The sequence below is a fragment of the Ursus americanus genome, chromosome 31, assembly GCF_024610735.1.
Source record: "Ursus americanus isolate L20-20 chromosome 31, mUrsAme1.1.p, whole genome shotgun sequence".
In the NCBI taxonomy this organism is placed as follows: Eukaryota; Metazoa; Chordata; class Mammalia; order Carnivora; family Ursidae; genus Ursus; species Ursus americanus.
Window position 1 is genome coordinate 17189214 of NC_142157.1, and position 15953 is coordinate 17205166.

General features: G+C 40.2%; 1 protein-coding gene and 1 long non-coding RNA gene across 5 annotated transcripts in view; one reads left to right on the forward strand and one right to left on the reverse strand.

Annotated features, from left to right (window-relative positions):
• LOC123785454 (uncharacterized) overlaps nucleotides 1–15953 on the forward strand; it is a 52467-nt gene that overhangs the window by 12112 nt on the left and 24402 nt on the right. The gene's annotated exons all lie outside the window — the stretch shown is intronic.
• SPAG6 (sperm associated antigen 6) overlaps nucleotides 8846–15953 on the reverse strand; it is a 61099-nt gene continuing 53991 nt past the window's right edge. Inside the window, exons 9-10 of the mRNA XM_045787171.2 lie at nucleotides 13769–13914; nucleotides 8846–9828 (exon numbers count right to left, since the gene is read on the reverse strand). Of these exons, the coding sequence (XP_045643127.2) occupies nucleotides 9759–9828; nucleotides 13769–13914 (216 nt within the window). The 3' untranslated portion in view covers nucleotides 8846–9758. The remainder of the gene's footprint in view (nucleotides 9829–13768; nucleotides 13915–15953) is intronic.

The window sequence follows — 15953 nt, forward strand, 5'->3', positions numbered from 1 at the left end:
GTGCTCACCACCGGCGTAGCGGCCATCTGGCCCCGTACCACGCTGTTACGGTACGGCTGACTATATTCCGTATGCTCTTCCTCTCCTCCCTGGGTCTTAGTCAGCCCGTGGCTGGAAGCCTGGACCTCCCTCTCCCCGTCACCCATTTTGCCCAGCCCCTCACCCTTCCCCCTTCTGACAACCATCAGTTTGTTCTCTGGATTTGTGGGTCTGTTTCTGCTTTTTGTGTGTTTCTTTGTTCGTTTGTTTTGCTTTTTAGATTCTCTGTATAAGTGAGATCATATGGTATTTGTACTCTTTAGGTCCAACCATGTTGTCGCAATTGGCATGATTTCATTCTTTTTTATAGCTGAGTAATATTCCAGTGTGTGTATATACGTGTATGTCTGTGAGTGTATATATATATATATATATGCACACACACACACTCCATTCATGTGTTGATGGACACTTGGGTGGCTTCCATAACTTGCCTGTTGTAAACAATGTTGCAGTAAACATAGGGGTGCATATATCTTTTCAAATTAGTGTTTTCATTTTCTTTGTATAAATACTCAGAAGTGGAATTACTGGATCACATGGTAGTTCTAGTTTTAGTTTTTTGAGGAACCCCCACACTGTCTTCCACAGCGGCTGCACCAGGTTGCACTCCCACCAACAGTCCAAGAGTTACTCCTTCTCCACATCCTCACCAACACTTGTTATTTCTTGTCCTTTTGTTTCTAGCCATTCTGACAGGTGTGAGGTGATAACTCATTGTGGTTTGGATTTGCGTTTCCCTGAGGATGAGTGATGGTGAGCGTCTTTTCATGTGCCACCGTTTCTCATAGTAAGTTCATCCACCTAATAACCAGCAACTCTAGGATTCTCGTTGGCCTTTATTGCCGGGGAAACTTTCAAGAAGGTTTGTGGGCAAACTACAGTCACTACCGCTGCAACGGATCTCAAGCCCTCAGTAACTGACACTTTATTTCCTTCTCCACCACCCCTTCTAGATTTGCCTCGCTAGCACCCATGCTGGTCTAGGCATATTGCCTGGTAGGGTGACCCAGACCCTCATCTCCAAGAGTCTTAGGACCTGGTCACCATTGCCGTCTCAGATCATGGCTTCTGTTCTTGTCCGATTACTGGTAAAACTGGGCATGGGCGCATCGGGAGACTCGGCTGGATCGTTTGTGCACCACACATTGTTCCCTCTCTGCTTTCTGTAACAGAGCTCTACCGTCTCCTGATCTTCGGGGTCAATGATCTCTGCTAGCTTAGTCACTCCTTTGCTTCCTGCTGGTCTCGCGGCATAAGGGGACTGAAGTGGCTTGAGTTGCAGCTATAGTATAAAATACAGTGGGGCTCTGTGTCCACTGATGACGTATTATCCCTCTGAGAACAAGACCTCTTGACCCACAGAATCTAAAGTTTTGGGGACAGGAAGCACAAATTTCCAAGTGTACCCCTGGGAATGCCACCTACTTTCCGCCATGGTTCCTAGACCCATCTATTCTACCTACTGGGGACACAGTACCATCTCATGGTTACTGATTTAGGATGGCATCTCAACCTCAGCGTGTATCATCGCCTAGCTGGAGCCTCAGCTGTGTCTTCGAGAGCCCATTCCACCATTCTGCCGTGCCGGTGGCCGAGGATGCGGTGTGGGATTGGACCGCTGTACTAGCGTACTCTTTGGTCCAAAGCAGTGTTGTATGGGATCCTGTGTCAGTAGATCAAACATTCTTACTCCTCACATGGTGATGGTGGCTGGGTCCCGTGGATAGGAAAGGAAAACTCATTCTTAGCATATATAACCCTAGTCTAGGTGAATCCCTGCTTGTTCCAGAGTAAAAGAGGTCTCCTGTAGTCCATTTGCCTCCAGATGGTTGGTTGGTTGGTTGGCTGCCTTGGGGATGGTGTTGTAACTGGGGGGGTCAGAAGTCATTTCTCTGATTGACAGGTTGGCTATTTGGCAGCAGCAGTGGCTGGACCAGCCTTGGTGAGTCGAAGCCCTATTCACAGCCACTGTCCCTATCGCCACGGCTACTGCACTGAAACACCCGTTAGTGCCCACACTACGATAGCTGATGGGACTGGCTGATGTCCGTGGCTGGGTGGTGAGCGTTGCTTAGTGCCTTTCTGATCAAAGCGCTTAGGGCACTTTGATATGCATGAACCTGGGACACAACCTTATTCACACTTTGTGTCCACACCTTATCCATGATATTCTTTCTCCGTCCAAGCCTCTGGCCAAATTGCCGCTCCGTTTACCACTGTCCATGAGCCTGTGTGTATTCTTACCTTGAACTATTCTTGTTTCCACGCAAAGCAGACAACCAGGGGCTTCGCCAGCAACTCCCCCTGACCGCTCTCTCCCAGGGTCCCCCTAGTAGGCTGCAGGGCAGCAGCTTCTCTTTTTGGCTTGCAGTCTTGTGCTGAGCCAACCCAGCTGTAAACAAAGGTTGGCCTTTCTCCTCTCTGTCAGCTGGCCCTAAGACACACCCCGTGCAGCCGTAGTCGTGAGCTAGTTGTGAACCCAGAGTTGTGAATGCCAGCTCAGTAGTGGGAGAAGACACGGAGATCCGGACCACCAGCTGGAACAACTGACTTGTGCCCTCTGGCCCTCCTCCCCATGCCCAGTCCTGGGTCTTACACTCCCATTTTATGATGGATTGCTGCTGGGCCCACCCAAATCATGACCTGCTGGGTCTGATAGAACCAAGCCCGTGTTTATCTCTGGTTGCAAAGTTACTTGATATCCCATGGTCAGACCTTGTCTCAATCAGGGCCATCAGTCTATAAGAACTTCTTTTCAAATGGTATAAAGTTCTTTACTACAGATGGAATGACCTTGATCCCAAATCCCAGGAGCCTCTGCTGTGGTTCCTTTATTGGGATTAGCAGTAACTCTGCATAGCATTTCCCACCACAGATCCCTCCATTACCACAGGCCTGCTCAGTGATCTGGTGGGGCTCCTTGCCCGGGGGCCTAGCCCTGCTGCAGTGCCTGTCACCCAGGAAAAGGGCGGGGGCAGGATTTTGAAGTGCATGGGAAATAGCCACTGAATACACTTAGTCAGGCGTTTCAGGCTCCATCCTCATCGTGACCAGCCCGTCCTTCAGTCAGTTGGCTCCAGATCTGGGGAACGGGGCAAGTGACCATGACTAAGCTGCCCTGAGCCTACTGACCATCCATTTTTCATTTATTTTTATTTTATAAACCGATACCCTTATTGACTACCTCTAGAAACGCTGAGTTCCTTTAACTGCCTTCATGGCTGTCTACGGATTGGATCCTGGTTGCCACTCCAGTTTTGCGGCTCATGGCGATAATTGCACACCCCTTGCTTCTGACAGTTAAGTATTCACCTGGCCTCTATTATTTCAGGACCCCATCATCCCTCTTAAGGAGCTCAGTTTTATAACACTGTCTCCACCAGTCAACCCTGGCATAGGAAGAGCGTTACTACTGAGATTCTCAATGGTCATTACCCTCTGAACAGTTCATTTCCTGCCACCTCGGTAACTGGTGTGTTCTCTGGGCTTCTCTTAGAAGTGGGTTTTGCAGTCCTATCTAGGGGATGCGCAGCAGCGTGCCCATCCCCGCGTCATTTGTTATCTCCCCCCCCACCATCTGCCATGGCAGTTGCAGCATTTCCACTTCACTTACTGTGGGAAGTCACTTCCTCCAAACTTCCAAGAGCTATCCCAGCACCTAGGGTCCTTGCCAAGGAGATAAATCCTCTGTCCTGGGAGAGTGTTCCCATTACCAGTAAACTCTCCCTTACCCAACTGTAGTCAATCTTCTTCACGATTGTACTGCTAGGTATGAAAATGAGCCAGATTTTTTACTTTTGTGTACAAAATGTCCTACAATGATCCCTTCAAGAAAGGCTGTTTGGCTAGAAGAGAGAGTCATCCGTCATATCCCAGCCCAGGTTCTGGGATGAAGAAAGGTGAACAGAGTCCCAGCAGAGTTCCCTTCCAGAGATCTACCATCTTGCAATAACAATGTAATATTCTGAAACCAATTTTTTAAATCAAGATTAAAATGCTATATAGATTATTCCAAAACATACATTGATTTTGCATATATACGTCCCCATTTGGTCTTTTGGTTTTTATAAATGCCAGAATAATGGCTTAATTAGTATCTCTGCTAACTTAAATTGAAGGTTTTACTGTAGAACATACTTTTCTGTATGGGAAGTGGGAAGCAGGGGAAGTAGTAAGCTCAAATGTTTCCAGGCTTTGTAACAAAATAGAGAAAAACTATTTATAGAGATTAACTTTGACTCCTTGATTTTTTTTTTTAATGAATTGCTTCATACAATAGCATTGTTTATCTGGAATTCCCTTCCAAACCCCATTTACAAAAGTGAAAAGAAGAGTAGCAAATATGATCTACTGAGCACTTATGTGCGCAGTTGTGCAGGTTGTGTACTGCACAAGGGCACCTGCACATCTAAGGGGATGTGGTTCACATCATAGAAATCATGGATTTGCATATTTACTAAGAGAATTTTCCAGCAGATGGCAGTAAAGTGTCTTAGTGTAAAAGTCAGATTATTACAACAATTTCTGCTAGGTGAAAGTAAAGTGTCTTGAGGACAGTGCATCTTTTTCTAATTACACAAAGATACCATATAGTTAGTGCTGTCACTGCTTACTACATGCCAGGCCCTGTGCTCATTCACCCTGTTTAGTCCTCAGGAGCCTATAAAATGGGTACTACTGGTAACTTGCTGAAGGCCACTGAGTCAGGGTATAGCAGTTTTGAGATTCTAAAATGGGTCCCTATTCTAGAGCCTGTGCTCTTCTGCACTAAATGATGGTTTTTCAAGGGCGCCTGCATGGCTCAGTCGGTAAAGTGTTTGCCTTTGGTAAAGTGTTTGCCAGGTCATGATCTCAGGATCCTGGGATCGAGTCCCAAGTCGGGCTCCCTGCCCAGCAGAAAGCCTGCTTCTCCTTCTCCCTCTCCCTGTCGCTCTCCCTGTTTGTGCTCTCTCTCTGTCAAATAAATAAATAAATAAATAATCCTAAAAAGGAAGGAAGGAAGGAAGGCCGGTCTTTCAGAAAAGTAAGGTGTAGGGACTTGAAGACACGTGACCAGAGAGAGCTGCTCGGCCGTGCTGCTCAGGCCGGCCGGCACTGGTGCTACTGCACGCTTGCCACAGTGCTGGGTGCCACCGGGGACGGAAGAGCACGGGGCACACTTCATCCAAGAAAAAGGTCATACTTGAGTTTGTGAAGAAAGAAAAAAAAATGGGAGAAGGATGACATTCTCTTTGGAATTTTAATTACATTTGTGTGATTTAAACTATATCTGCTACAGAAATTCAAAAAGCAGAGAGCTCAATACAGGTTACAGTAGTTCTCAAAGGACTGGACTTCTTTATATCCAAAAACACTTTGAGTAAATACTTACCATCAGTAATGTATACATTCTATATTTTAGTATAAATTTTAGCAGGATTGCATTACCACCAATTCTGTATACATGGGGAAAATTATAGGCTTTATTTAATATATAAATATCTACACCAACCCACCTTGCAAATGATATATTTTCTGTAATATTCTTGATCCAGTGTTGTAAAAGTGATAAAGCATAAGCAGCACTCAATGTAAAATCTCTGTAACATTTAGGGGCGCCTGAGTGGCTCAGTCGGTTAAACATCCAACTCTTGATTTCAGCTGAGGTCATGATTTTAGGGTCCTGAGATTGAGCCTCACATTGGGCTCTGTACTGGGCGTGGAGCCTGCTTAAGATTCTCTCTCTTCCTCTCCTTTTGCCCCTCCCCCCCGCCATATGCACTCTCTCTAAAAAAACAAAAAGAATAAAATCTTTGTAGCATTCACAAAGTCATAGCTTCAGGTACGAAGAGAAAATAAAAAGACATTAAACTTCATGGTCTATTTTATAGAATCACTTATGAAATTATGAAATAAAATGTCTGCTAAAAAAAAACAAAAAATATAAAAGAAAAAATCTCTATAACAAATACTAGTCAATCATTAACAAAAGGAGCCCATTTGTAAATATTTTATATTGATCCTTAATTTACCACCAAGGAGACCTTTCCCCTATTAGACCCACTGAAATAAAAAAAGTGAAAAAGCTCCATCTTCTGTGAAACAAGCTATTAAAACTTTTGCTCTTTATTTTAAAATAGCATGGATAGCATGAATACACTTTTCTAAGTTTTTTTTATCTGTACAAAGGCTCAGGGAGGTATCTAGGATTATGTCAGCTTATTAATGACCATTATTTTCTGGGTTGTGAGATTTGGAGTGATGGTTTTGCTTTATTCTTTATCCTTTCCTATATTTCCTTAATTTTTTGAAAGATTACTTACTCAAATACAATAAAACTTACCATTCTTTTTTTTTTTTTAAGATTTTATTTATTTATTTGACAGAGAGAGAGACAGCCAGCGAGAGAGGGAACACAAGCAGGGGGAGTGGGAGAGGAAGAAGCAGGCTCCCAGCAGAGGACTCTGGGATCACGCCCTGAGCCGAAGGCAGACGCTTAACGACTGAGCCACCCAGGCACCCCTGAGCCACCCAGGCGCCCCAACTTACCATTCTTTAAAGCAATATCACTGAATATTATCTAATTTTATGCCCTGTGAAGTCCTCTTAAAAACAAAACAGAAGTGGGCACCTGGGTGGCACAGTCGGTTAAGCACCAGACTCTTCGTTTCGACTCAGGTCGTCATCCGGGGGTTCTGAGACTGAGCCCTGTGTGGGGCTCCGTGCTCAGTGTGGAGTCTGCTTAAAAAATTCTCGCTCCCTCTCCCTCTCCCCTCCCACTCTCGCTCTTTCTCTCTCTCAAATACATAAATCTTTTTTTTAAAAAAACCATAAGTTTTCGTATTACTAGAAAAATAATTGCATAGACAAATAATATTTTAAAATAAGTCCAAAGTCCCTTAACGGACTGATAAATATAAGAGTTACAGTTATGACTGTCATTTAATCCTTTTAATCTCTGAAACAGAATAGCCACAAATCAATATTCTCTAGACAGTGATATTTTGTGGGAAGCCTGCTTCTCCCTCTCCCCCTCCCCCTGCATGTGTTCCCTCTCGCTGTGTCTCTCTGTCAAATAAATAAAAATCTTTAAAAAAAAAAACTTGAAAAGAAAAACAGGACAACTTCCTGTAAATATGAAACTGTCATTTGCTTTTACGTGAAATATGCCTGTTTTGTGTTCAGTGTCTCCTGCCTATTTTACTCCCTGGGCCTGGGCAAATGTGTTTATATTAGAAAACTCTATGAGGACGGGCAGTGTAGCTTTTCTTTATCATAATTATCTGGTATCAGCTCCACTTACCTAAAAGGATGGGGCCTGATGTGCCCAATTGCTGCCCAGAATGTGTGATCTGTTGTTGACTGTCAAGATTCCCCTTAGATCATATATCAATTTGCACAGAATAGAACAGTTTACAAAACTGTTACCTGCATCACTGGAGGTTAATTCATAAGCATCTTATGAGTAAGCTGAACAAGTATTATCACCCCTTACTATGTAACAGATACAACTAGAACCTAGATTTTCAACATCTCTTTTCAGCACCGCTGATATGCACCTGTTTTCATAACAAGCGAACTGTATGAATAATAAGTTTCAACCAATAATTAGATTCAAGCATCTTTTTCCTGAAATGAAGTCCTAAAAATAAACTGCTGTTTATATAAGCTAAACAAGATATCCTAATGATAGTTGAATTTTAAATAAACTGCAGAGGGGAGAGAGAGCAGTGAGACAGGGTTGGTCTGCCTGGAGAATAGGAATGGACAAAATCCAAACCAGGAGTGAAAATATCAAAGAGAATACCACCAATGAGAGACACTATTTTGCTCTAGCCCAAATAGAAAAGATTTTTTAAAAAAATTTTTTAAAGTTTCATAGTAGACTTTCCTAAAAATAAAGCAAGCTTCATTTTGCTTTAAGTGTTTTAAATTAAGAAACATTTCATAGCATATATTTTCCAAATTTCATGATAAAATTATACCATTCATCCAAACACTATTAAATATTTTATTTCTTTGTTAGCTTAATACTATTTGATAAGTATGAAATGATGTATGAAGTGAAAAACTTCCACTACATCAACATACAATGGCAAGAAGTAATAATAGGAAAGTCACCATTCCCAAAACAGCTGTGCAGGTTTCATTCCAGATAGACTAGTTTTTGTCACCACCAACATGGCCATCGAAAAAAAATCATTCTAAGGAAGAAACATGAAAACTACCTTTATTTTCTCAGATTGTTAAAAGGTTCGGAAGAGAAGCTGGGCAGGCATGAAGAGAATGGAAAGCTACACACCTGAAAATAAAAGTTATTTTCTTATGCAATACATCAAAGAGATTACTGCAAGGAAACAAAGTAGGCCCAGAAGGTATTCAAAAGTCAAATTGCAAGCAATCCTAGGCCTATATAAGGCAAAAAGAAGTGAGACAATCTTGGGTATGATTGAAGTTTAATTTAAAAAGATGCAACAAAGTTATGCACTGTTAGGAAATGATGACAGAGATGAATTCAGAAAATACCAAAATTAGATGGGCAAGTTCTTTGCGGGGGGGGCGGGGGGGAGGGGAGGAATCCAAGAAGGAAACCTGAAAGCTGGCCAGATTGGGAACAGTGTGGCCTAGGGGCTCTCTGGTGGTCTTTCACCTCCTCTCCAGGCCTCCAGGGAAGATCACTGTAAGGAATGTCCTTCTAGATCAAAAGACAGAAAGACAGACATACACACACCAACTAACCAAGACTTTTAAACGTAATCATGTAATCCCCAAGGTCAGAAGTACACCACAAGACAAAAATGCAAAGGAGAGTCTGATGTTTTTATTTAAAATTTTATTGAAACTCCCTCTCACTCCCTTTCAGCTCTCTAAGTGAAAATGCATGCAAAGTGCAAGTCTGGTGGTATTCTTTTTAAATTATTTCTTAAATCCCTGAAAATGTGCCTTTTGAAACTTGGGGAAGTGAAGCGAGGACAGGGTATACTGAGGACCCATTTTATTTGCCTGCTTTCTTGTTTATTCATGAGCAGGGCTAGACTAAGAAACCTTTCAATGAAATGGGGAGCATGTCTGTAGTGTAATAATGCTTAATACTGACTTCCTCCCTCTCCAGACCCATGAAAGGTAAGGAAGAGTTTCAGGGAGGTGAGAGAAGAGCTTAGAAAATTTGGCATGAACACGAGAGCTTCCTGAGTTATTAGGAGAACCTGACAGGGTGTCCAGAGAGTCCGTGTGCTTGGATAACGCACTGATGGAAAGAGCATCAGAGTCTCTTCAGGTGCCACATACTTCTGTCATTAGTTTCTTCTCTTGGCTATTTCCCCTTCTACGTCCTGCTGAGGAATGTGCAAGGCCAGTTTTCCTTGCCTATGTCTAGGAGGAATTGGCCAAAGTAACAAAGTTTTCGACACCATCTTTCATCTATATGTAGTTGGAGGTGTGAGTGTTTGAGGGCTGTGGAGAGGGGTTTACTAGAACAAAAACAAATGTCTTAACACCCTTCAGTGTCTTCTAAAAATTTACCCTGAGGGCAAATCCTATGCAGATGACCAGCAGTTCCTCATCTGTCCAGGCCACTAATTTTTTTAAGTATTACATAAATTTAGAAAATATTATCCAAATGTATTTCACACTGAATGAATCTAGAATGTACTTAGTTCAAATATTTAGAAAGAGCTTTAACAACTGTCATTCATAACTACTGCATTGTGAATTCGAGTATAAAAACAGAACTTTGCTTAGTTAGTAAGTGGTTGATAGCTGTCCACTCTCTGCAGAAGTGTATCTGAATATCCAGGGGAATAATACCTGAAAAAGAAAATTTTCTATTAGATACTTAGGAAAAGATTCAGCACAGCAAGCACAAAAGATTCCATATAAGATATTTATCTAAATTAATTCTATCAGTGAAAGCTCATACTCGGAATAGTTACGCTCCAGTAATGCTTTGTGCATCGGGTTAGAGGCTGTCAAGGGGGAGAACACCAGCTCATGGGACTGTGCTGGATAAATAGCGAAACACTGACGGGCGATTAATGTAGTGGCACAGAAGGGGTATTTTCAAAGCCAGATACTTGGATCCAGTGATAGTATTTTATTACAGAGACTCTTTTTATTATGTTAAATGACTGATGTTGCTTTAATAATCATAGCTAATAGGTTTTTTCATAAATTAGACATCACTAATCAATGACTGCCTTCTGATTGCCTTACAGATTATTCTCACTGTATGTCTTAATCAGATCTGGCCACTAATAAAAACAAAAATTTCTGGGAGTATAATTCACATTAAAGAACTATTTAATAAATGGTTTACAAATATCCCACTGTACAAACTTAGGAAATTAGTCATTTTCATTGATTTGGGGCATCCATAGTACTAAAATTTATATTTAAAAATTGAACATTTTAGAGGGGCGCCTGGGTGGCACAGCGGCTAAGCGTCTGCCTTCGGCTCAGGGCGTGATCCCGGCGTTATGGGATCGAGCCCCACATCAGGCTCTTCGGCTATGAGCCTGCTTCTTCCTCTCCCACTCCCCCTGCTTGTGTTCCCTCTCTCGCTGGCTGTCTCTATCTCTGTCAAATGAATAAATAAATAAAATCTTTTAAAAAAATTGAACATTTTATAAAATAGATAGTATGAAAGCATTAAATATATTGATTAATGCATTATGAAATGCTTCATACTATGGAAAGAATTTATATGCACATAGAAGTACGTCAAATAAAATTTGGCAGTCATTATAGAATATAATAAACAGACAATCTAAGTGTAATTTAAAATTTTCCAAAACACTCAAAATAATTAAACTTCCTAAGGTATTCTCTCCAGATAAAATCTAATGTTTAAGATTTGCTTTGTCCTTGTTAGTTATCTTTACTTATTCTCAGATGCTTGACTTAAAAACTCACAACTTATATTACACTAATTTCTCCCACAATTCGTCAAGTAGAGGTGAACAAGACAGAATAGTATTTTCTCAATAGTGTATTTCTAGGCGGTCCTAGTTAAATGGACACATACATACATACATACAATTTACCCTAAAGAATGTTTCTCCTCTAAAGGCCTCCTACCCTTGAAAAAACTGTCCTTCAACAGTGTCTCTTTGAAGTCCTCTTACACTGAGGAAGTCACAACTGTTTCTCTGAGTTAGTCACAAATTTTAAACAGGCCTCACCCTCCTAGGCCTGATAAATGGGTCAGATACAAGATAGGTACTTCTTATGTAAATGGTAAGAAGTAGATTTAGAAAAACCAAAACTTTAAAAATTGTGCTGTTTCACGTGGTAGCCACTAGCTACATGTGACTATTGAGCATTAGAAATATGGCTAGAGTGACTGAAGGGTAAAAAAAATGTAAAAACTGATACTCAATTCAGTTATTTTAGGTGAAACTTTTTGAGAGAGAGCGCGCAGGCGCACACACACACTCGCTCGCGCTAGTGGGCGGAGGGACAGAGGAAGAGGGAGAGAGAGAATTTTCAGCAGGCCTATGCCCAGCCCATGTGGGGCTCCATCTGACAACCCTGAGATCATGACCTGAGCCAAAATCAAGAGTCGGGCACTTAACCCACTGAGCCACCCAAGTGCCCCCAGTTGAAACTTTTGGGTGTCTTTGGAACAACTTGTGAATCTACATTTTCAACTGTTAACTTTTTATAATCCAAATACAGATAAGTGTTTCTAATAAAAGCATCTGAATTGAGGTGAACTGGAAGTGATAAAATACCTACCAGATTCCAAAAAATCTGGTATAAAAAATGATATAGCTCATTAATAATTTTTTATAATGATTACAATATAGTCTAGTCTAGGCAGAGATCCAGAACACAGAGTTCTAAAAATACCTCTGGCTGTGGAATGGGCTAGGATTAGAACTCAGGCCTCTAACATCTAGGCCTGAGCCCCTTTCTGCCCATCACACTAGCCACCTTTATTAGAGATCTTGAAAGATTACCAAAACTGCAAGGCAATATGAAATAAATGTTTAGGCTAATAAGAGTTGAAAGAATGTATCCATTGATAACCCATCTTATAAAGAATAATTAGTTCTAAAATAGTCACCAAGTGATTCTTGAGAATTATATGATTACAAAAATAAAACCATTCTGAGCTTATATTTGTCCATTTTCATAGACAATGTTTCAAAGATTTCTACAAAACACCTCTAAGTTCTATAGAACCTAATGCCTTAAAAACATAAGAACCATGAAATGTCAGCTCATCAGAATTCTTCATGATAAGTAGCCAAGTTTTAAAATGAAATCCTAGATCACAGAATGTGAGGTTAAAATTTTGCAACGGTATTTTGACAAAGCACCAGATTAAATTCTAATATGACAGAGTTTTCATTTTCCCCTAGTGTTCTGTAACATAATTCTAGAAAGGAGTGAAAGAAGACTTCTGTTCAAGAAAGTACCTTATTGCTGGTTAATTCTAATAGGTCATTCCATTTTGAGCCCTTAGCTTTGTAAATTTTTTTCCTATAATTTTGTTTATTTTAGAAAATTACATTGAAATCTATTTTAAACTTAAATAAAATAGCATTCTCCCTGAAGGGAAGAATGTATGCAAATTAACTTTATCTTCTTTTCCCGATAAAAGATTTTCATATTTCTTCATTTAGTAGTTTCACACATATTTTATATAAGCTTTTTTGTATATTATTTTATTTGTATATTATATATAGTAGATATACATTTATGATATACTACTCCTTAGATATATTTTTTTATATATTAATATTTTTAAGGCTAACTTATTGGAACTCCTTTGGTCAAGCAGTATTCACGAACCTCACAAAAGTATATGAATTCTACCTATGGAAATTTACTGGAAAAATATATATGAACAGAAAACAAATTTTAACCTTGAAGAAGATTAGTTTTGTGCTTTTACAATGAGTGTTACCATATATATTAAAAACCACGGATACTAAATAGGAAGAAGCATTTATATAACTTAGTAAATCATAACATAGATTTAAACATTGTAATATATATTCTCCAGCATTAACTAGGGAAAATTAGAAATGAATGTAGGGTTAGACAAATATGGATAAATATGGCCTTTAATTCCGAATGTTTCACCGGTGTTTTTCAAGATTCAGTTGTTTAAATCATTCTATCTTTTTCTTGGTAATTTTGCTTTTATTTATTTTGGGTTTAGTGGTATAGTTCTTCTTTAGACTTACAAGGACTGAGGCTTAGGTTTAATGCTCTGCAAATCAAACTTATTTAAAAAATTCATCTTGAAAAGAATTTCCTACTACATTACTATGAGGCACCTGCATATCACAAACATTAATTTTTTCAAATATAGATAGTAACTTTCTTTTTGCTCCTCAACATCTCTTTTCTATTTGTAATACTCCTGTTAATATAAATGTGAGCTTAAGGCAGAAAAATAATATGCAGGGAACTATGAAAATCAGAATCTACAGGCCCTTTCTAGATCAGGTTCACACTGAAGATTGCTAATGTAACTCGCACTCTGTCCTCAGTGCTCTTTAGTAAATCACGTGTTGGATTAAGATAGCAATGTCTCAAATGACATTCTAGTTTGAGGTGGAGAGGCGTGTATCAATCAGAACATTAGCAAATTTGAGGGGAAAAAGAGGTCACGAGAGAAGTAAACGTAAAAATATTTCAAGAACACATATTGATGCAGTGGATATAAAATCTAGATTTGAAAACAGGAAAACTACATTATAATTTTGAACTACTCAAAGTCCATTTTTCCCACCTTACTATTTCCTCTGGGTAACAGTTGTTAATACTATTGATGTATTCTTGAAGGAGAGATCCAGGCTCTGCTTTTATCTCTTGAACCTTTTTAAGTCCACCACTTGTTACAAAAAGTCGTCGAGCTTTGCTGTCATGTGGCAGTACCTTGAAAAGTTGAGCACATAAAAACGTCAGCTTTTCTTTTCCAAGGGGGATTATCGTTAGTGAAAAGAAATAATCTATCTGAGGAAATGTAAAGGAGAGTTTATGTGCAATATACCTGTAACAGAATGAGCCTAAATTTGCTGATGATTAGAAGTAAAATGTAGTCTTTTTAGAAATGTATTAGCTTTTTATGTTGTGGAGATGGGATAAAGGCCTTGAACATAAGCAAAGGTGATGGGATCCGCTCATATGTAAAAGTAAAGCAGTGTCCCTTCTTTGCTTACACCCATTCAGGGTCTCACCACTACCCTCAAAATTAAAGGCAAGATCCTTCAGCAGGCACAGAGGGCCTTTTGTGACTCAGGTCCTAAATACCTCCCCAGCTCCCTTCCCTACCAATCTCTATCTTAAATTTCATTTCAGTAAGCTCGACGGGTGCATGTTGGGCCATTACTTGCCTTCGCCTATGCTGGTTCCTCTTCCCAGGACACCCTTCCACCCTCCACGCTTCTCCCCGCCTTTGTTTGGCTCTTACTCATCTTTTAAGATTCAGCTCAGGCATCCCCTCCTTTAAGAAACTTTCTCTGGGACATTCCTACCCACCCTCCTATCCCGGGTTGAGGCAGATAACTTTTCTTCTCTCACAGCGTTCTGTTGAACCACTGTCAGTGCGCTTGCCACATAATCTTTTAACTATCAGCTTCTATGTCTGTCACGTATAAATGTCATTGAAGACAGAAGTTACATACTCATTAGTTCATGTATTCGTTCATTCATTTCTCTAGTGTCTGATGCCTCATCGATGCTCAATACGTGTTTAACAAATGAATGGACATAGTAAAGAGTAAGCAGAGAAAGGAAATTAAGGAGATGTCGAAAAGGCAAGAAAAATCAGAAAAGTAAGGAACCAACAAATCCAAGAGAAGATTTCAAGAAGCAGCCAATGAGGACTTTTAAAAGTCACTGAATTTGACAGTGGATGTTCGTGTGTTGAGAGGAAAGGGCCAGTGGAGATGAAGAAATAAATTATGCAAGACAACAATGACTGACCAGACAAGAAAGGCCCTGAGAGGAGGCAGGTTTGCCTTATGGGAATCCCTGCTCCCTTCTTTGGTCATGGCTACAATGCTCTCTGACAGAAACACCCTTTCTTTCCCCCTCCATTCTTTCTCTTATTCCCTTGTACTTCCTGCATTGAAGGCCCTCTGAATATTTCAGACTGCATTCATTATTCATTCTTAAATTTAAAAAAAAGTTTATCATGAAATCTAGCACACTGAAGTGTTTTTGAATTGTTTTGTCTGGTCTCTCAGCTAGATTATAAAGTTCCTTGAAGAAGAACTTTGTCTCATTTTTTTTGTCTATCCCCCAGTGTTTAACAAAGTATTGGGTACATGTAGGTATTTAGCAAATATTTAAAATTACAAAAGGATCTTGCTAATAGAATGATAATACACATCAACTGGACATTAAGAGATGACACTAGTGGGGCTCTTGGGTGGCTCAGTCAGTTAAGTGTCCCATTCTTGATTTCAGCTCAGGTCATGATCTCACGGTTGTGAGATCGAGCCCTGCGTGGGGCTCTGTTCTCAGCGTGTAGCCTGCTTAAGATTCTCTCTCTCCCTCTGCCCCTCCCTGTCCCCCTAAGCTCATGCATGTGTTTGTGTTCTCTCTCTCTAAAAAAAAAAAAAAAAAAAAAAGATGACACTAGTATGTATTTCTAAAAAATGAAATAGCCTCCAGATATATCTGTTCTAAATATTTTGTTTGGCCTGGAGAGTTTTCATTACCTCCTGTCTCTGATGCCAGCCACACTAAACTAATGTCTTTTTACCTTCCGCCTTGCTTTCTCACCTCTTTCCAGTGCTCTGGTACCCTCAGATTAAGAAAACACAAAATCCTGCCTAAAGCAAATATTCACAAGGGCACATTTGTAAGAGTGTATCATATGTGGTACTGCCTTTATTTTAGCTTGGCTGTCTAACGTGCACAAATCCCACTGGTTTACTCTAGTGACTCATTTTGAACTCAGTTCGGGT